General features: G+C 34.7%; 1 protein-coding gene across 7 annotated transcripts in view; it reads right to left on the bottom strand.

The window, feature by feature from the left end:
- Positions 1-22,322, bottom strand: part of STXBP5 (syntaxin binding protein 5) — a 114,497-nt gene that overhangs the window by 49,864 nt on the left and 42,311 nt on the right. For all 7 annotated transcript variants that reach the window (XM_035320372.1, XM_035320375.1, XM_035320373.1 and 4 more), the window contains exons 5-9: positions 21,715-21,849; positions 20,377-20,440; positions 16,715-16,798; positions 6,407-6,530; positions 4,857-4,935 (exon numbers count right to left, since the gene is read on the bottom strand). In XM_035320372.1, coding sequence (XP_035176263.1) covers positions 4,857-4,935; positions 6,407-6,530; positions 16,715-16,798; positions 20,377-20,440; positions 21,715-21,849 — 486 coding nt within the window. The remainder of the gene's footprint in view (positions 1-4,856; positions 4,936-6,406; positions 6,531-16,714; positions 16,799-20,376; positions 20,441-21,714; positions 21,850-22,322) is intronic.

Genomic DNA, 22,322 nt, shown 5'->3' with positions numbered 1-22,322 from the left:
GATTAGGAAGAAATATTCCCAAGAATTTTGCTTTTTGTAAAGAACCAACCTAAACCTTGAAAGATGTAAAATTTTACAAAAAAATGCAAAGTAATTTTGCAATCACAAAAACATGGCTTTCTTAGAAAAGCAACCAGGTGCTTGGCAAACTTCAAAGACCTTATAAGAAGCAAGTACATAAATAAATGCCAATACTTCTCAACAAATATTTACTCTAGATGTTTTATCTTTTTTCCCCTACCACCATGCATTAAATTGAAGGATTTTTTTGTCAGAGATTATACTCATGCCATGTAATTAGAACGACTGAGTAGAGCAAAACAAAAGGCCTTCTTGTCATGGTAGAAGAGATTATGGACTTTGGAAAAAAATATGTCGCTACAGAAGCATATTATAAAATATATCCACATTTTCTCTAATATGTGCAAAATATACAATTTACTGAAAGTAAGATAAAGTAAATATATTGTACTAGATACTTTCTTCATTTCCCAATTTTTAAAAGGCCACCACTCATTTTAATACTAATAGGATCTTATACCTTTTTAAGAGCAGACTGACTGTTTATACAGCTGCTCAAGAAATCTCACCCACTACTGACTACTTCCTCAAATTTGAGGTTATATTTCTCGAGGAATAACAGGCACTAAGGGGATGCAATTCCTCTTATTTACTTGTATACCAACTTTAGGATGGCAAGACACACCCTTTGCTTGTGTCTGTCTTAAATGGAAGTCGTTAACATATCAGAAACTGGAGAAAATTTGTAGGGAAAAAGCTATTCTGATTGAGAAAACGAAGCTGAAGAGACATCTTCCTGTTGTCTTTTCCCATAATACCATCTTTCTGACATCTAACATTTCACTTGTGTTTCAAACAAGCATGATGGATTAGGTACCTCCTGAGAACTGTGCATGAAGGGTTTTGTTTATGCACATGTTGGCCCTCATAAGCTTGGCTAAAACAGACACTGTGCAGTACTGAAGGCAAAGCAGACTGGGACAGCTTCCAGTTTCTAGATATTTTGCCATCTGCCTGATCCTTCAGAAAGCCCTTTAACTGAAGAGTTAACATGATCAAAGAGTTCTGAGGCTGAGAAACAGATCTCAAAGGAATGGACATAAGTTAGACCACTGGTCCACTGAGTTCATTCAGTACCCTGACTCCACCATAACCACAACTGAAAGCAGTAAGCAAAGAAGTAAGGAGACTGCAAGCACTTTCCTTGAAACTTCTCCAAGTTTTCGCTTTCTTACACTTCTTCATACGGGAACTTCCTATGATCTTTTACAATTGGGTCCATGAAGTGATTTTCAGGAAAATAATTAAATTTGATTTGATCTGATATTCTTCAGGATGTTAGTGAATAGACATCAGTTGTGTGATATGCTTCCAGTATCTCATTTTGATGGAATGATTTACTAAGTAGTTTGTTTCGGCAAAAATGATAGTGGTTTTTTTGTTTGTTTTTGTTTGGTTTTTAAGTAATGCTGCCAGGACAATTTACAGTAACTATTAGACTTGTGGATTCAACTAGATCATCTGATAAGAACCGTAGTGATACATTTCAGTTTCCAAGTTTTTAACGTAACAGTGAACATCACATGCTGGTTTCTGCTAGTTTTCTCAAGGTCTTCAGGTTGCTTTTGGCAGGCTTATCAGAGTCTTTATCATTATGAAGAGAAGAATGGAAGAGCTGAGAATAGATTACACAGATCTGTCATGTGGATATTTCACAGATGAGTCAAAAATTACAGTTAACTTTAGCCTGACAGGAAGACTAACAGGTTTGGTTAGAAACTTCTCATATTTTCATGAAGCCAAAATTTACCAGAAATGCAAACGTACATTTTCTAGTTAAATACTTTGTGTTGTTCTTCATAGATTAGAAGGTTAGTGCACATTGACATTTAATAAAAATGATTTAAAAGAAAAAAAATAAAAACTGTGATTTACATAATAGGTGAGATGGATTCAGCTTCAAGAGGTACATATTACCTACCTAAATCTATAGGAAATATTTAACAAAACAGAAAACGTACAAGAAATGATGCTCAGCTCTTAGAGAACAGCTATATAGCATTTATAGCTGCTATGAACATTGATTTCTCGTCGAAACAGTTCTTCTTCAGCAGGAATGAAATCCATCTCTTCACATCAATTTGCACATCACTTAAATTTGTAAAATTACTTGGGGGAACTGGAAAACATCAATGAAACCTTTCCGCCCATGGAGTGAAAAAGTTTCAAAACCCACAGGATTAGATCTTGCTGTGTATCAATAGACAATACAATCAAGATCAGTGGCTCACATTCCTGTAGGAATGTTTCTGCTCTGTTTTAGAGGTAAACTGTTAAACTTCAGTCAGTTTCAGCAATCAGAATCAGCAATTGGGTGTGAGAAAACACATACAGAAGTCACACCACTGGTACCAGCTGACTTACTTTTCAGACCATGGGTGAACAATTTTCTTTCAAATCTACTATTGTATGTACTTCTGTAATTTGTGAGCTATTTTAGTGAAAGAATTAAAGTCTTAAAGTAGTGGTGAAGATAAATCATAAATTCATTTTGGGAGATGTGTTTTTCAACAGACAAACTCACAACACAAAATACTACTACTGAAACTAAATTCAGTAACTTTTTACTTATCTGGATTCTTTCTCATTATTCATGCAATCTGTGGATCCCAATAACATACATTTATCTTGCTCAGAGGTGCTGCTGTGCTGTACTGTCAGTCATGACAGCTGCATTAGCTACCAATAGAATACCCTGTTTAATTATTAACAGGGAAACTTACAAGCTGTAATTTCCATTAAACAGAGCTCCAGTAGCAAAAAATAAACTTGAGGAATTTTACATAATGCTAAAGTCAAACAGAGTGAATACCATCAGGGATTGAATCTGGGGGGTGGGAAGTTAGCATTAGGAAATTCATGAGATTCTCTGGATACGCTTTAAACAGCAAAGCATATGTTAAGCCACCTCAGCATACTCAGATGGTAGCCCACCTTTGGAATAACTTCAAAAACAGAATAATCTGAATTAACTTAAATGGCTGGAGAACAATGATGTTATGCTCTGTGATTGGAATGTTTTTACCAGTTTGATTAAGGAATACATCAAGAACTTGCCTTTTTGACCTCCTAGTCCAGATACAGAAGGATTGTCAATAGTAAGTTCTCTACAGATGTAATATGCTGTCATGAATAAAGCTATAGACACACTAGTGTTTGGGGGAAAAAAAAAAGAGAAAAAAAGGCAAAAAAATGCAAAAATTTAACCATAAACTTAAAGGACACATAGGTGCTCTGTAAGTGCCCCAGGATGTGCTCACATCCTCCTGTTTTCCCCATTCCAATTTCATGATGCGGAGAAGGTAGTGGGGGGGGGGGGTAACGCTGCAACAACAGAAAGAATTGTGTCTCTAGTTTCTGCTACAGAATGCAACCATGCATGTGTGGTTGTGGACATCTTTTCTCAAAAATAAAGATGTTTATTAGAATTATGTTTTCACAATAAAGAAGTTAGGTAAAATAATTTATTATGCATTAACCTCTTTTTAATTTCTAGTTTTTTGTTGTTGTTTTCTGAAGAACGCCTAGAGCAGACTAGGAAACAGTCTCCCCAAAGAGCTATGTATTCTCAGGAATTGTACTAGAACAAGCTCCTTTCTGAAAACTGTATGAAAGGTCAACCAGTTTTCGTATTGTAATATTGAAGCTTGCTCTATAAACTATTTTTTCAGAACTCACAGTATGGCGGCTTTTCACTGCAGAACTTGTAACCTAAAGTAGCTTCAACTTCAAGTTATCTGTACCTTTATTTAGATCTCAGTTTGACATTTCAGTTGAGAAAATATGCAGACAGATGTAGATTGCTGTAAAAAAAATGACTTTTAAACTGCCTGTGGATGTTCAAACATCTGGGCACTAGCCCTAGGTTCACTTTTAGCAAACAAAATTACACACAGCCACTGATATTATCTGTATAAATACTGATATATAGTAGAAATCAGTATTACATCAATTAATAATATTCCATAGATTTGAATGCCTGGAAAGCAAACAAGATAATACATAAACACCCAGAAGTAAAAAAAAAAAAAAAAAAAAAAAAATCAAATAGCTAAGCAGGTTTCCATGAATATTTTATCTTTATACTGCACCTTATACTCAACCATTTTAAAGCACTTTAGAACCATAAAGAAAAGAAATCCCATAAAGTTCATGAAATCCTTCAATCCTAATTGCAGTCTTGCTAACAAAACATGCTATTCAAGATACTGTAATTCCATCTCTGCCTCTTCTTGCAATTACTGCTTTGTTACTTTTTCAATGTGCATAATTAGGCACAATTCAATGCGCAAATTACTGTACTCTACCAGAACAGCTTCCGTCAGTAACATTTTAGGGGAGTGCAGGAGGAGGAACATGTATTTAGAATTTAGAATATCTGCATCAGGCCACTATTTTTCAAAGTTAATTTTTTTCAGGCCTCTACATTTCAGTGTCTTCTGTGCTCTCTCAGGCTTTTGTTTTTTCTTTAATACGATATGTTCTCAGAAAATTAAGTAAAATACACAAGGGTTGTTATTGGTAGCATGGCATAAGCACATAGTGCATTAGTGATATCTTTACATAAGTTAAGGTTTGTGTATATAGCAATTTTTTCACATTTCTGTTTTTGCAGTTTATTCAGCAAATCTGATTTTTGAAAAACTATTTCAGCTTTTTTACTGTAGCTCAGTGATACCAAAATATGTATCCCAACAACAGGAAACAAAGGACATTCTCAGAGAGCTGCATATACTTTAAGTATGCTATAACTTGACATGCAAAACAAGTCTTACCCAGCTCTAGTTGTTTTATATTCCACTTTAAGGATAGGTTTGCAGGGTTCTGGCTTCTTTCCATCCTTCAGCTGCTTTCCTAAAGTGAATTTTTTTCTTATATTAATCTTACAACTCCATAACGTGATGGGAAATCAAGAAATTCACTATGCAACTTACAAAGTAGAACATTTATGCAAACATATATTCAACACCTCTGACAATTACAGAGTATGCCTTGAAATACCATGAAAAAATTGTTAAAGCTATCAGTACATCAACACTGAACATTTAGAGTTTTGTTGGTGGTGCCTTTGTACATCAACTCTGACCATTTCGAGTTTTGTTGGTGGTGCCTTTTTTGTGTGTTTGTTTTCAGTGTTGTGGAATCTTTATTTTCAAAAATATAATCTTCCCCTAGAAGTTATTTTAAGTAGCACTGAAGGATTTAAAACTTATCTCTACCATTTTGCAATTAAAATTTCTCAGCTTACGAGTAAAATGAAGTTTATTCTAAGCAATACCCTTAAGAGCTTGATTATGAAGAGCCATTCTTCCTCTACTTTGCAGTATTAGCAACTAAAGCTTCTATAGTTACAATTTCTCCTGGAGTCAATAGAAGTTAGAAGTATGGTGTAAATATGCACCTATCTGTACATTGACATCTGTACAACTGTACATTCTATCTACATATTGATAACATTTGATAAAGCTATAAAGTTCTGCAGAAAATTTAGTTTGCAGCCCAATACCAAAATAAAAATGGTTAAGATGACAAAACATAAAACTGAAGTTAGTCTCGTCCCCCCCCCTTTTTTTTTTTGTCTTTGTCTGCTACAGGATCACGAGAAATTTATAGCTTCCTTTTTCCACTCTGGCCACCATCCATTATAATCTGAGACTATAACAAGTCTTATATGTAAACCAGAATGCTTAACTACAGCATCTTATAACTAACATCACAGATTATCCTCACCATTGCATTCACACTCGTCTGAGATAAATAAGTCGCTAACAACTTAGATGTGTACAGATAATAACCTGTAAACCGATATATGTTTTTTTGAAATATGCAGCATATTTCACAGAACATGTTAATTTCCTACGCTTAAATTAATGCAGAATTATCTGAGAAGTGGGAACATCTTACCAGATGCTAATCTTATTCTTTTACAAGCCTTTCCAAGAATTTATATGGTAATCTACACATTTATACATGAAACAGATGCTTGCTTATATGTATTTTAAATAACATATGGGACTGTAATGTCAAGCAAAAAGCAAGCTCTGCAAAACATGCATTAGTTAATTTTACAATCAATGTCATTGTGTAAAAAACAGCCTAAAGTTTAGAGATTTAGACACAATTGCATTGAGTTGGACTCTTATTTCATAAAGACTAGACTTTTTTAAACATTAAATCTATCAGAATTGGATATGACAAAATCTACTTGCACTGCAGTAATAGATTTTTAATACTTAGTTTTATAACACATATTTCCATTAAAAATAAGTTTCCTCTGGGTTTTAAGAGCTGTGGGCACACAGTGAGTATCTATTTTCAATCTTACCATGTGGAGTGATTGTCTGGAATGGTTTGGTAGGAGATTTTACGTTCCATATGGTCAAGGTACCATCTGAGTGACTACAAATAAATTGTTTTCCTTCATGATGCCAAGCCACAGAGTGGATAGCCTATGCAAGAACACAAAAAAAAACAAAATAGAACAGTACAAGACTAATATCTTAGTATAATTTTATCGTTACTCCTTCCTTGATGACAGTAGACAACAAAAGGAAATTACAAAAAGCACTACCTAAATCTTGTTGCTCTTAGTATGACCTAAATTACCCATGTTAAATTCTAAAGTACTTCTTTCAGACATAATTTATTCATCAAAAACATTGCCTTCATTGTACTGACATGTTTGGGGGGGGGGGGGGGCGGGGGGAGGGGAAACCTCCTTGGAATGCTGCATTAAAACATTTTCAACAGTTGGTAGTACGCAGAAGTAACTACAAACTCTTATTTGAACTTCGCTAACCAAAGCTAATTATTGGGCAAAATACCTTGCCGATACTGAAGATCTACTTGAAGAGATTGTGAAGTCAAAAATTGACATGTCATATTAAGTTGCCAAGTGGATGTGCACAAGAGGCAAACAAGGGCTGAGAACACCAGTGAAATGAAAATTGAAGTGATCAATAATATTTTTTTGGAAGAAATTAAACATTTCAGCTTTAGATGAGGAAAACAATATATTATTCTGATGTTGCAATAGCAGTGTTGAGTAGGAAACTACTAGTAAATCTTTTCACAAATAAAGAAATGTCTTCATGTTCATAAAATTAGGAAGTGAGCCACATGAAAACCTACTGCAGAAAAAAATAAATGAAGTCTATTTGCTGTCTTTAGGTGAGAAAATAGTGAACAATAAAGCAGAGAGTCCAGACAAAGCAAACAGATTAAGTAGGAATAGATGATTGTTGCCATTTGTGCTTCCAGTCTCTTAGTACATGAAGACATTAAGAAACCATTTGGTGATATTCAAGAAAATTTTAGTTATAGCATGAAAATACCAATAAACAATGAAAAACCCAAGTATTTATCTACTATCCAAAAGGTGCAGAAGGAAGTATTACCTGCTATAAATGCTAAGTTTGGTCCTGCTCAGAAAGCAGATTTGCTTAATAATTATGGTGGAGACATTACCCTATGCAAACTGAAAGCAGAAACTGAATGTGTGAATGCTAATAGGCTGTCTGAAACTACCTTTTGAACGCATACCCTCAGTAGAGATTATTTGTAAACAGGGCTCGGACTCACTCCATTTCCTATGTACCTATGGACTTCCTCTGCAAGGAGCCCTACCCTACCCAGCAGTGGACACTTAGGTAGTAAATGCTTGGTGAAGAGCAAATCACAGAAAACAGATGTAAGACAGCTTCTTCTAAAGTGATTATACAAAGATCTGATCTTCACATTTAATAAAGTTATACTGAAGAACAAGACAGCTTCCAGCAACACAAAGGGAGTATCCAGAGACAATGTGACAGACAAGAAAATGACTGCATTACATGAGCGTGGAGTCTTCAGTACAAACAGTGTCAACTGAAAATAGCAGATGTGGATATCTGCAAACCACTAATTAAATTTGACAAAGAAATGCTAAACTAAGTTAATCTTGCTCCCTCTTTCATATGGAATCACTACAAATTTTGTTAGAAGACAGATTTAGTGTACCAACATCTCATCTACACATTTGCAGCTTGGAAACCTAGACAACTCATACGAAGTTACCTAGAGACCAAGTAAAACAGTCCTGCTTAATCTGTCTGTGATGTAAGATTTAATTATCAAATAAAAGCAGGAATTATAAAAGCAGTTTTGCATATATATAACATTTTCTTCTAGATTATGTTATTTACCAAAGTTAGGGATCAGCAAGTTTTAAAGTGTAGACTAGCTAAAGCAAAGGCTGTACTTAAAGAAGTTCTCTCTTCACTTGAAAGCTATCTAGTGGTACAACACTATTAGGGAGGCAACGTAATAAATGTTTCAGATACTCTCCGACATGGAGTCAACCATCCCATAGTATAAATTAAGTGATTTATATGTCTGTGCAGAATAGGTTGTAAGATCCGATAAGAAAGCAAGTTGCACAGAAGGAAGGATAATTGAGTGATAAGGATAATTCTGAGTTATAGACAGACACTTTCTTTTTATTGAAAAAAGATCAAGAGGGAGGACACAAAACAACCCAGTACTGCTGAAGTGCCTTAATGCTTATGAACACAGAGATCTGATAAACTGAGCACAAAGGAGAAAGACAATTGCTATCACTTAATTTCTGCAAGGAACCCGATGAGATGGAAAGAACACTGAAAAAGAACAATGATGCCATGGCTTTATGACTTTATTGATTAATTTTATAGACTATCTGGTTAAATTTAATGACACAGTTAAATATTATTTAACGCATAACATTTTATGTATTTTTCAAATAATTCAACTAAATTCTCTGGGCAGAGTATGAAAAACTTTGGTACTGAGCACTATCCTTTACTATTACATAACTCAACTTTAAGTCTGAAAATCAAAAGACTTGTAAGTAGTTGAACTCTCAAGATATTAAATAGGCTGTCTAGGGCAAACCAGTTATAATGAAAAAACTACAGTAACTTTAGGTGGCACTAGCTAGTTAGTATCAACACCTTCAATTGCCAAAAAAAAACTTTTTCCATAGTTATGATTAGTGCTAGAATTAGAAAGGAAGCATAACATCCAAGAAAAAAGTCAAGCAGAATACACTGAGGCTGCAAAGATATAAATAGCTTCTTATACAAGAAAAATCCATTAAGAGTAATATATTTTCCATCAATATTTTCATACAAGACCATACAGAATAAAACTACTAAAATTTTAATCATAATTATCATCTTTGATTATTAATAATTATCCTTGATTATTAATCATTATCTGGTATCCTTTTGGTACCAGAGCAATATGACTGAATTATCTGGTGCTGATTCAGCTGCATCTCATTTTTGATGAGATATCTCACTGGTCACTTGGATTCCGATCAGACAGTAATCTCTCATGGAAAGATCATGCTCTACTACCGCAGAGGACTGTTGCTATATTTAAGGCAGAAGCTGTCTGCATCCTTAAGAAGACTTGCCTGAACATGCAGCCTCCTCATTAGCAGGGTAACACAGGAAGCAGAGAAGTCCTTGACTTAGTGTAAGCACTGCTTTGCAACAACATCAATGTGTTATCAGCATTATTCTCATCCTAAATCCAAAACACAAGACCATACCAGGTACTAGGAGGAAAATTAACTCTATCCCAGCTGAAACCAGGAGAGCAGCCCAAGTTCTGACCTCAGATGAACACTCTGAACCCTTCCATTCACAAACATGCACCAAATACACAAAAACTGTACACAAGATTACAGATAGAATGCTCTATTAAGAAAGTAAATAGAAAGATTTATTTAGATGAAGTGAATTATTATAGCTAAAGGTTTCTTTATTTTAATAAGAAACTGCCTCTTTCACTTTGATTCGAAATTAAGGTAGCTGTTCTGGGCTATGTGGAAGTTTGTTTCTAGAAGATAAGTAACTGCCTCAGAGGAAATAAATCCATGCATTTTTGAATAACAAAATAATCACGATTGACTTTGCTATCCTAAATGTAAAAACTTAAACAGAAATGTAGAAACTGACCCTCCTAGTGTATTACATGGAGATAGACCGTGCACATAGGAAGCCTTACTTCCACCAGCTGTTCCAGATGCGTGATCCCATGTGAAAAAGTGACTGCTGTACTGCCTGCTAAGAAGCTAATATATTCCATATTCAGAAGGAAACATTTTTGCAATGTCTGCAACAGTTACCTGAGAGAAACCGTAAGACTGTAAAGTAAGAGTCAGAGAAAAATAATTAAAAGCATTTATCTTTCTATACAAGACTTACAGAAGTAAATCACTGATAATGAGATTGATGCATTTTAATATTTTATGAAACTCCACTTCCTTCTGCTACAACAGCTTGTCAATATCCCTAGAATCACTATTATTTCTTGGCTCTTTAAAGAGGTACAAAAACTTAGAAATTCTGAAGACAACTTCAATTTACAATCTTAGAACTAAATTAATCAATAAAGACTCATGTTTTGATTATATGTTTTCTCCTACTGAGGGCATTTAACTGTTTCAGTTCAGAAAATCTTTCCAAAAATAATCTTTTCAATTCCTATAGACTTATTTTAGCCCTAGAGCTGATTACATGCATACTATTTTAGAACAGTTTGAGACTGCTCTTCATCTTATCTTCCCACAAGACTTTGATCTGAATACAATACGATTATTTTTTTGCAATTTTCCCTATTGATAAAGACTTGTTTTAAACCATATTTCTAGCTTATATTTCAAGCTTATACTACTGCAAATACAATTGCTACCACTCAGAACAAATCTAAATAATCTACGCTTTTAATTTTTATTATTTTAATATACACATGCCTGTACCCTTTTCAAATATTAGAAACCTTCACTGGCCAAACACCTCTGCACAATTTCCCAGAAGAATGAACCAAAACTGGGGAGAATTACATTCATAATTTTGTTTTGACCATTTTTGTTTTGAACACTTCTATGCCATTAACAGAACTTGAAATATAGTGTGTACATGACTAGGAAGATCCTAGCCTATTTAGATTTGTCTTATTATGATAGCCCTCCATCTCCTGCGTGGACACATACAATGTTTTTTGGTAAACTTGAACGGATGATGATACTCATTCCTTTTCTACTGGTTTACCAAAATATCCAGAACAAGCATACTAACATCAGCATTCCTGTGTTAACACTCCTCTGTGGCATTTTTTTTTCACTTTTCTTAGACTACTGACAAGAAAAAAAAGAACGTAGTTACTGAAACTTAAGTGAATATGTATATCACGAAGTTCAATTTGATGCAATGGAATGTGCAAAGCATAATGACTGCCTGATCATGCTTTGGTTTCTGGCAAGTCATATTTCAGGGTTGTGGGTTTTTTTGTTTGTTTTAAATTAAGTTATTTCAACTCCCCCAGGCTACTTTGACATGCTTTTAATGCTGTAAAATAATCCCTTAACCTCAGCCACGTACAAGAAGATTGAGCCTAAAAATAGTAAACTGTAATACATTCTTTGAGTTAATGCTATCAATGCTGACTTTAAATCAGAACAAAGAAATACTACTTGAAGAATGGACTCCATTGAAAACTAAAACTGAAGTGCATTTTTTAAAAATCTAGTTTATTTAAGAAACAAACTAATATTAGAGATATTGTTTTACTTATTTCATGGCTGCAAATAAAGAAAGGGGAGTATCTGCAATATAAACCGTATTCCATAGAAGAAAAACATAACTTAAAAGTATTATGTTCAAATATTTGAACATAAAAGGCTTAAAAAAATATGTAAAGAGAAAAAAGATTTTACTCTTATTTTCTCACTAAGAAAATTGTCCAAGACAAAAAAAAAAGTTTGTTCTCCCAATTCTGTGAATAATAATACTAGATTTAGAAGAATTCATAAATGTAAACATGCAACATTTTGCTGTTATAATAAAAAAAAGTTTATGCTACTGAAAATTCAGAACCTCTTTTGTGATACAGAAAAATCAAGAACAAATTCTAAATTCCCTGTCATAAACTAGCATGTTGTAGATGGAAAAAGACTCCAGTAAACAGTACTGATACAAGTCATTATCAACAGCTGCCTCCCTCAACCATAGTTCAGCAGCAATATGGTTAAAAAGGTTTTATGCAGTGCTGGTGGTGTTTTAAGAAGTTAAGCACCCTATAAGCATTCCTGTCCTTGGGATGACAGCTCCTAATTTTGTGCTGCAGTCATCAGAGCATGGTGCTGGGTGGGCATGCATGTTCAGACAAGAGGAAAACAGGGACAGTGTTCCACTGACTCAGCTTTCAGATAACAGATGAATCTGCCACACAACAACATTGGAATTTGCTTCAAGAGAGCCTCCTTGCTGGTCAGGAAGTTCTGAATGAAAACAAGCAGAAGTTTAAAAAGTTGTAATAGGATTTAGCTTTCTTCGACAAGGAAGCTGCACAGCTATCTTGCCATAAACCTCTGATCATATAGAAAGGTTGATCTCCTTGCTCATGAGTAGAGGAAGACAGTAAAGCATAACATTTGGACCCCTGGACACCTGGGAAGTTGTGAATCAGTTGCATCAAATGACACTGGTAAAAAGCAATGAAGGTAGAAGAAACATATCCAATGGCAAGGTTTACAAACAGTATTTATGGTAATAAATGTCTCCACCCATCCTGCCTGTGACACCTGCTGAAGCCTAGTCACCCATTAACAGCCATCATAACTCAAAATGTAGCAGCACTGTGAAGCACACACATTTCTCTTGTAAAGAGTCTGCAGAGTCAGAGATTCAGCTCCAGGCTTGAGGCAATACCAGAGACAATATTTGGTGCTGCAGCACCAGGCTCTGCTGGTGTCAATCCTGTAACTCCCAGCAGCAAAGATCATGTCCCTTGAAGAGCACTGCAATTTTTAAACAGATGTAGACTCAGTCATCACCTTTGCAATGACTGGTGTTGGACTTTAATTATACTGATGGGACTACAATCCGTGTCAGTCATTATCTATTTTCAATAAGGTTAGAGCCAGTCTTCCAGTTCTAACAAGGAGGCTTGAGTCACCAAACAATATTCCTACCATCAATTTCTTAGGCTTCAGTATTATGAACAAAGATGATGTCTTAGTGCTCCAGTAAAAGTTACCCACCTTTCCACAGTAAGGTCACTCAGCATTAAGTAACTGGGATGGCTTTTCTCTTACCTGTTAAGGATACTGCTCATAAAAACTAGATTTATTTATTTTTTTAAATAAGGCAATTGGGCAACATTTACTTTCCCCTAGCTGAAACTGGGCTAGCTGACAAACAGCAGGAACAGTATATTCATATAGGCCACTAGTTAGTCAAAGCATAATTAGAAAGTTAACATTACGGAGCTTAATATTTTTTTTCACTGACAAATTCAGGGAGATTCTCAATTTTTGCAGCTGAACACAAAACAGGCACTGAAGAACAAAATGAAGGATACAGGAGAAGATGCACCTCATCTAGCCCATGCTAAAAAACTGATCATATACATATGAAGAAATAAATCATGATCAGTCATCATTCACTTTCTGCAGCTTTACCTTTACTGCATCTGATACATCATCTCTCAAGGCCATAAGGCCATATGGCCAGAGACAATTACAGCACTCTCTGCAATGGCACCTTTCAAGAAATACACCTTTTACATAATGTGTAACAAGATTAATCATTCTTATTTTTATGGCATTCAATACAGAATCCAGAAAAATATGATACTGTGCTAACTGTACCAAATCCAAATTCAAAAAACGGCCATTGTTCTATTTTTCCACATTAGAAAGTTGGATTTAAATAACATGCCAATATTTTTGTTTGTTTGTTTTTTAAAGGAACTTTATCATATGGTGGTTCTCACTAATGACGACACTAGAACTCATCAAGCTCACTCCATGTATCTTCTTTTTTGAGGTCTCCTTATCCATCCCCAACTTATGGAGACTATAAATGCTTTCTTTAGCAAAGCATCTTACCTCAGGTGTTTCATTACCTCTTCTGCAGTCAAAATAAAGGAATAGCTAGATGCATTCACCTACACATCCTAAAGAAAATAACAGATGAAACAACTGAACTATACACTGCTGTTTGTGACCTCTCAAAATCAGGTTGGTTCAGGACATCTCATAGATGACAAGCATGAGGCCAACCTTTAAACAAGTGGGCCACAAAATCCAAAGAAAAACAAAATAAACAGCACAGTGACTATTCTGGGTAAATTTCTAGAGCCATTATCAAAACTTTAATAAAGAACTAACCAACATAAGAATTAGTTTAATATACCAGGTACAAGCAGTCAATATGCTTTTGGTAATAGGAAATCACATCCAACAAACCTCTGAAAATGTAAATAAGCAAGTGGCTAATTGAAACACCAATTAAGCCATCTACATGGATTTTTTTTCCAGTCTTCAACAACATTTCTCAGAGGAAACCAAATAAACAGATTAGATATCCTTGAACAGATGAATAATTGGTTAAGGCATCAGGAAGAAAAGCAAGCTAAAGGAAAGAGACTGGCAGTAATTGATCGGTTCACAGGTGAAGGTAATTGGCAGAGACCTCAGGGATCTGTGCTACTTGGTTTATTCATAAATAACCAGGAAAATCAGAACAAGAATATTGAACTGATAAAGTCCACTGACAATACTAAGGCTTATTCAAGGTAGAAATGAGCCCTTCCAGTGAAGAACTGCTGAAAGATTTTTTTTCCTTTTCTAAAATCAGCCAGCACATGCAACTGTGAAGTGATACAGACAAAAAAGAAAAAGATTCTAGTATTGTCCTGGTTTCAGCTAAGATAAGGTTAATTTTCTTCATTAGTGGCTGGTATAGGATGTTGCTTTTACTTGTTGCAGAGCAGTGCTTACACAGACAGGAATTTTTCTGCTTCTCATGCTGCTCTACCAGTGAGGAAGCTGGGAGTGAACAAGAAACTGGGAAGGGACAGAACCATGACACCTGATCCAGACTGTCCAAAGGGATATTCCACACCACGTGGCGTCATGCTGAACAATAAAACTGGAGGGGTTGGCTGAGGGGCTGTCCCTGCTCAGTCTTTGGGAGAGCCTGGACATTGGTTGGTGTGTGATCAGCAATTGCATTGTGCATCACTTGCTTTGTATATTCTTTATTATTATTTTTATTTTCCCTTCCTTCTCCATCCTATTAAACAGTCTTTATCTCAACCCACAAGTTTTTACCTTTTTCTGATTCTCTCCTGTATCCTCTATCCCCCACTGCAGGGGAGTGAGTGAATGGCTGTGTGGTGCTTACCTGCCTGTTGGGTTAAACCACAACAATACTACATTAAAACAAGGTGCACTGAGCTGACAATTGACACTAAAAAGTGATACAATACTTTTATAGCAGGTTGTTCCAAGGAAGTATTTATTGTTTGATCCTTGCAAAGGCTAATCCAGTATTAAGACTGAAAGAAAATGAAACCAAACAAAATGATTCCCCATATAAATGTTACGTGCTTACATCTTGAATTAGCTATTTTGTTGTGTTTTTCTCTTTTAAAAGAAGATACAATAAAACAGTTTAAAAATAAAATCTGAGATGAGCAAGAACAGCAAGAAGTATAGGAAGAGCCTGCATATGAACAAAAGACTAGAAAGAGATGATGGAGATATGAAGTAGCTTATAAAATGAAGCAACACAGAGAGAATGAGTTAGGTGCATGTAATCCAATCGGAAGGTAAGAAATTGTTCTTCATATAACATGCTTTGTGCTCCAAAACAACTGTACAAGCTTCAAAGAAATCTCATCCAGCTCTGATGATCTAAGGCTTAGGCTGCTTCAGAGATTCACCCTTCAGAGAAACTCTCCATAGGCAGAGGTGACACATGCAAGTGTAAGTACTAGGCCAGAACAACTACAAAGAAAAAAACACAGAAAAACCTGTCTTGTGAGAACTTTAGCACAGAGCTAAGATACATACTCCCCTTTGTGATATACAAAGCATGCCTAGCTTAGCTAGTACTGAACAACGATAAAGACATTTTAGGATCTTTTAAATGTAACCAAAGCTAGCTTTGTGTGATTTTAAATAAAATGCATATACTTGCATAATGTGTTGAATGATTATTTTTTAATTTGTCTTTCCAGCAGCCTAATTCTCTAAAAAAAACAATTTGTAAGAAATAAATGTCATTAAATGCTCACCCAACCTTTTTAAAAAACAAAACAACACTCTCTCCTGGTTTTAACCTTGATCTTATCCTACAATGAAGAGGTGCACTTATAGATCCATCTTACTGAGGCTATTAATTGGTTTCTTTTTTCACACTTTTCAGAATGTGAGAGATTCCAAATTACAAAAATTGCTAAGCTATCTTATTTCAACTAAAGACTCAAGCTCTTAACATAGATGAAAGACACACTACTCAACAGAAAAACAGAGCTGAAACCTTAACCACAGAAATTGGGGGAGGAAACCTAATCCATGACACCATTCATTGCAAAAAACTTCAACTCAGCAAACACTTCTTCAGTCTGAAGTTTCTATTATGCAAACACTATTTCTTTTACAGAAAGCTTCAAGAACTTGCAATTTCAAGAGACCTATTTGTTCATCCACTAGTGACAAGAGCAGGAGAAGAACTGAATAAAATAAAAAATGGTATCTCTAGAACTGTGAATGATGTCCTCATAATATACAATGCAGGTGAAAAATTGTTATTACCTCATCGTGTAAGTATCTGTAATCTGCCTTCTTTGACTTCAGATCCCACAATACCACTGTTCCAGACTCAAAGCCAATCAGGAGCTGCAATAATAAGCATAAATATTAAGTCTTTATAAGCCAATATAACACCATTTACATGGCCTGCAGTTCTTGTCCCAAAGGGGAGGGGGGAGAAGCACTTTTTGTTCACTAACATGTCTTTTCCTCACTGGAATTTGTTCTGCTTAGATTTGTTAGAAAAAGTATACTGTCATTTCTGAAGTTCGGGGCATTGTTTCACTGTCTCTAAGAAAAAAAATGTAATAAGCTTTCCCTGATGTTAATCAAATTTGAGTTAATTGGCTAAATGAACACAAAGAAAATTAGCTGTTCAAAGGAAAGGTAGAGAGAAATTAAATGTAATGCTTTTTGAAATCATATTTTTCAAGAATAAAAACTAAAACTATTTTTGCAGGGAATTAAGATCCAAATTGCTCAGAATAATTGTGCTATCACATTGCTGAGTATTTAAGTGTTTTGTTTTCCTATCTTAAGTGACAATTCTCTTAATGAAAACAAAACAAGGCCAACATAACACAGTAGTAGCAGCCTTTGTACTTATTATATAGTCAAAGGAGGTTCTTCTTATTAGCTTATTTTTATAGTAGTTTGATCTACTCTGAGAGCCTTCCTTTCAGCAACACTGCTAAAGTGGTTCTAAGCATTATGTAGCAGGCCTTCAATTCCACTTCTTTTTCCCAGCATGGACATACAGAAAAGGAATACTTGGTTACAGATATTTATTCACTGCTGTAACAACCTATTTCATGTAAGCAAAGGCACCCCAAGTATGAAGACTGATCTTCATACTACAGGTTAGAAAACACTGCCTTCCCATACATGTCAGTGTAGTCAGGGAGAGAGATCTACACGAGTCTACTGCTGTACCTAGAGGTTTTGCCTGAACAGTCTTTTCAAGATTTTAAGTTTTTCAGGGTCTGCAGTTGTTTCCAATATGTAAAAGAGGATCTCCAGCCAGCATACGGACAATATATTATATTTCATTGCTACATAGAGCAAAAATGACCTAAATACTAAGTGTCTGATCCAGTAAAAGTGAATGTTAGATTTTTTTCCTCACTACAGTGTCATGTACTACCCTACTTACCATAAGCCTTTTAATAATTTTTCTATTTTAAACTTTGAATTTAGCCTTCTCTTCATTAGGATTTTTTTAAGAGCCTGAAAGTTTTAAGAAGCAAGTACACAGCAGGCTCTTGCAACAGCACAGGTCTTTTATTTGTTTTGCTTGCTTTTATGAATGTATTTTCTTCTTTTTTTCTTAGAAAGAAGAGGACCGTAAGGTCATTCTACAAGACTAAGGAAGACCCAAACTGATGAAAACAACAAGCCTTTCACTTTAATTGACAGTAATTAAATATAAAGTATGTGTAAAATACACCAGACTAAATAGATTGTTTATCTTTTCTCAAGTTACCATAGCTTCATTACATTCATAATCTGGCGTTCATGATTCTGGAGTACAATTCAGACCTAATCCTACAGAAAAATCCAGTAGTTACATGCTTACCTCTGTGACTTTCAACTGAATGGAAGAGCTCTACTTGTTAAATTCTTTTTGGACTGAAACCTCAGACATCTATGTTACAAGCTCACAACTAGCAAGCTATTAAAATATTCAAATCACTGCTGAGACAATACTATCATTGCCCAATCTTTTCAGTTTTATCCACCACTAACACATCAGACAGAAAACAAACAAAGTAGTATTTTTTTCCTGCACATGTAGAACAGTGGAAAGCAACATTTTCTTTCTCCTTGAAAATTATTTACACTTGGGAATTCAAAACTCTATGATATTTCTGAGCCATTACACTGACAGAAATAAACATTTAGAATTTAATTCATCAATATATTAAATTACTCATACCTGAATATACTCTATATATACTCTAGAGAGGAATCAATGAAAATTTGTTTAAAGAGACAAACTTTCTAAAATGGTATTTGGCTAGACATACCAGCTCGTCTGGTATACCTAGCCAAATTATAACCATATTTTTGGAAGGAGTCTACGCACTTTCAGAAGAGATGCATATGTACTATGGTTTTCAAAACCCTCTTCTTTTACTTTTTTTCTGTTGTGAAAATTAAAGAAAACCCTTCCTGCTTACTCTTCAACTGTGGACCAAAGCACCTGAACAAAAATTGCAGCAGACCAGTTAGATTTGCTAAATAACTATGAGGCAACACAAGATAAACAGGCTGAAGATCCTTCAAAGGTTAGAGAGTCACAATCGCATCCAAAGATTAGACAAGAGGTCGGACAACTGAAGCAAAGGATCAGTCTTGCAACCATGAATGAAGTTCAGAATTAATTACAGCAAAGCCATAACATACGTGGTGTTATTCTATACACGCTTAATCATGTATGAGTGATTCTATAGCATGTAACAATACAGAATAAAGCACTTAGGAAACAGATAAGAAATAGATGTGACAAAAACAGATGTTCTAGAACAAATGGAAGCATTTCTTTATACAGCTTACTGAGGGTTTCCAAGGATCCATTGTTTTCTAGCACAACTATCTTGTTCCAGTGTAAAGAAAGAAATCAAATGGAATAGGCATTAGCCACGCAGCCAAAAAAGTACTGAATTAAACTGCCTAGCAGAAGGTCACTTCTCTATAAAAATGTACATTTTAGTATTAGTCATTGCTGTCAGATAAAAATGTTTTAACTACTTGCCTTTTAATTCATGAAACCTTCAGTATGAACTTAAGTTATTAATTCTATATCATTTTTACATGTGCCTTGTAAGATGTCTCCCCAGACAAATAGTTCTAGAATAAATCTGCAAGTGTTACTAAGAAAGTTCTAAGAAAGAACTTAGGACCATTGATTTCATTGTTCAGGTTCTTCTTGTTGGCTGCTGTGTCACAGGACATTACAATGAATGTCCTGTGAGGGCTTCAAGAATGTGTACCATAAAAAAATTAAGTTAAGACGACGTTGGTAATATCTCACAAGGAGAATACAAGTCTGATACGTAGCTTTTTCTAGCATGTTTTTACTAAAGATGACTTTTCTGAAGCATTTAGTTGTACTACAAGCCAGTTAAGTTTTAACCACCAGATACTGGTAAGTGATAGTTTGTCAGTTAGATCTTGAACCTCATAAAAATTGCTGTATTGCATTGGCTAAAGTACACAGCAATCTATATAGATACACTTCAGTGATCACAAAGCATTTTACAGTTGTAAAAGTAACAACACCCCCATGGCATTATAAAGCTTATTAGTTTCCATCCCAAGTTGTTTTTTAATAAACTTTTTTTTTTTTTTTAACCACAAGAAGTAAATGTTCCTCGTTTATATCTTCAAGGATTTCTGCAGTTCAGTGCTTTCAGCTGTATTTTAAAACGTTTCTGATTACAAGATACGTTCAGCTACCCTAGCAGTGTTTCCTATATTCATGTCTGTACTTTACTTCATATTTTTAGAGCCTAACGCCTTGATTTAGTCTTTGTTCATGCTTCCAACATTGTCCTCATCTACTTAGTCCCTCCTTAAAAGCAGTGGGATTTATACCTTTTTTTAAAAAAAAAAAAGTCTCACTTGAAAAATAGTTTAGTGAAAAGCCTTCAAACATATCCTACCTTTCCTTCATCCATTGGATTGTCACTGATGTGAACAATAGGTCCTGGGTGAGATTTGGATGACCTAAACAAGGAATAATTCCAATCAAGCAAAAAAAATAGTCCTGCCCAGAACTGCATCTCATATGATAATTACAAATAAATAAACTATATTTATGCACTCTCATAGTGAAACATCAAGACATCGATTAATCTTAAAACACCTCCTAAAGTTGATCAGGAAAAACAAAACACTATTTTAAAAAAGATCAGCAGCATTTCATACAACACCTGTTTCATATACCACTTTTCTTCAGAAGATTTCAGTAGACTAATACAGTAGACTTTTATCTAGTATTCCTGCATACACACAGATTATCTGAATGCTAACTAACTCAAAGAACAATAGCTGCTACAGATAAGACAAAGCCCATGTTATTATTTCCATAAAGCTTTGCCTCCCGTAATTGCACAAACTGGAAAGCTACATTCTATCTTCCTTCTTCCACGTGCTCATTTGTATACAAGATGATATGATACACAGTCTAAACCATTAATTCTTCAGTGATGAAAAAAGAATTAAAGTAACTATTTTTTAAACATTGTATAATTTATATACTGCCCAAGATGGGTGCTATTAAAATGTTTTATTAAAAACATAACTCTGTTTTTACGTTGACTTATTGCTATTAAAGAATTATTATCTTGATATTAAGGAAGATTGACATATGGAGAGATGTGTTTTTTTTCCAAAAGCCTTTGGCAAGTGATGGACTTCATGTATGTTTTGAAGATAGATGTAACATTCTAGAAACAACAGCAGCATAGAAACAGCAGCATATAACTATGTTTTCACCCACATACCACTGTATTTGCATTCACAAATTTATTCTTAAAAAAGGAAGGAGGAATGGAAATAGCTGTAAATAATATATTTTGTTCTTGGAATAGACTTATTTAAATTTACATTTTCAACCAGTATGCATCAGTCCTGTCACAATGCATATCTTTACACTCTGGAAGATATTCTACAAGGATTACTGAATCCAATTATCCCTGAAAACATGCTGATGTTGAACAGAGTTCTGGGCATCACAGCCTTAAGTCAAGACAGAAATAGTTTTAACAAGCTGAAAAAAAAAGTCCACCAAGTTATTGTTAACACTTCACTTTTATGAAAATAAAGTTATTTACATGCTTATGTACTTTGCCCATATTATTTGGTGCAATGAGACTAATACGGAGGTTGTTCTAGATAAGAATGTCAATTCTGCAACTTAGAATATCTTGGACACTTGGACATCTGCTCCGCACCCCCTCCCCCACCCCCCCCAATAGACAATACTAGACTGAACTCACAGTTCAATGGCTTTATTCCACATGATGACATAGCCTGAGAGAGTAAATGATTCCACATTGACAATGTGAATGTTTCCTCTTTCGGTGCCCACATATAGCCATTTACTTTGAAAAGGTAGATGACAAAACGTTATCCTGAAAAAGAATACCACCAGAAAAAAGGGATTAAATAAAAGTCTTTTATAAGTCCTGTATTTCAATGTCTACGTTGAAAAAAGTAGAAGAAATGCAGCATGCAACCAGGAGAAAGTATAAGTTACAGATAGATAAAAATAGCAAAGCCAGTACATGATCAGAGATCTACAGACAATGTAAAATTTAGAATAAACATGGAATATAAACCAAAGTATTCTAAGACTATTAAGTCATTCAGATAAAAATCACACAGCCGCCATTGAAAATCATCACATTGAATGCTTTTTTCCTCAAGTTAGCTGCCATTTTAAGCTTAACACACAATACTCCTATGTTATAATCTATAAATCTCCCTTTGAAAACAACCTAATTTCCAGTTTTGCAGATCAAAAGATTTTTAGAAGCAACTTGCTGCAGTTTAAACTGGCTTCAAGTGAATAAGTAAAAGGAGAAAGTCTAACCTAATAAACCTA

This window comes from Oxyura jamaicensis, chromosome 3, assembly GCF_011077185.1.
Source record: "Oxyura jamaicensis isolate SHBP4307 breed ruddy duck chromosome 3, BPBGC_Ojam_1.0, whole genome shotgun sequence".
NCBI lineage: Eukaryota > Metazoa > Chordata > Aves > Anseriformes > Anatidae > Oxyura > Oxyura jamaicensis.
Note: the sequence above shows the minus strand (reverse complement) of the source record. Positions and strands in the feature narration are given on the sequence as shown.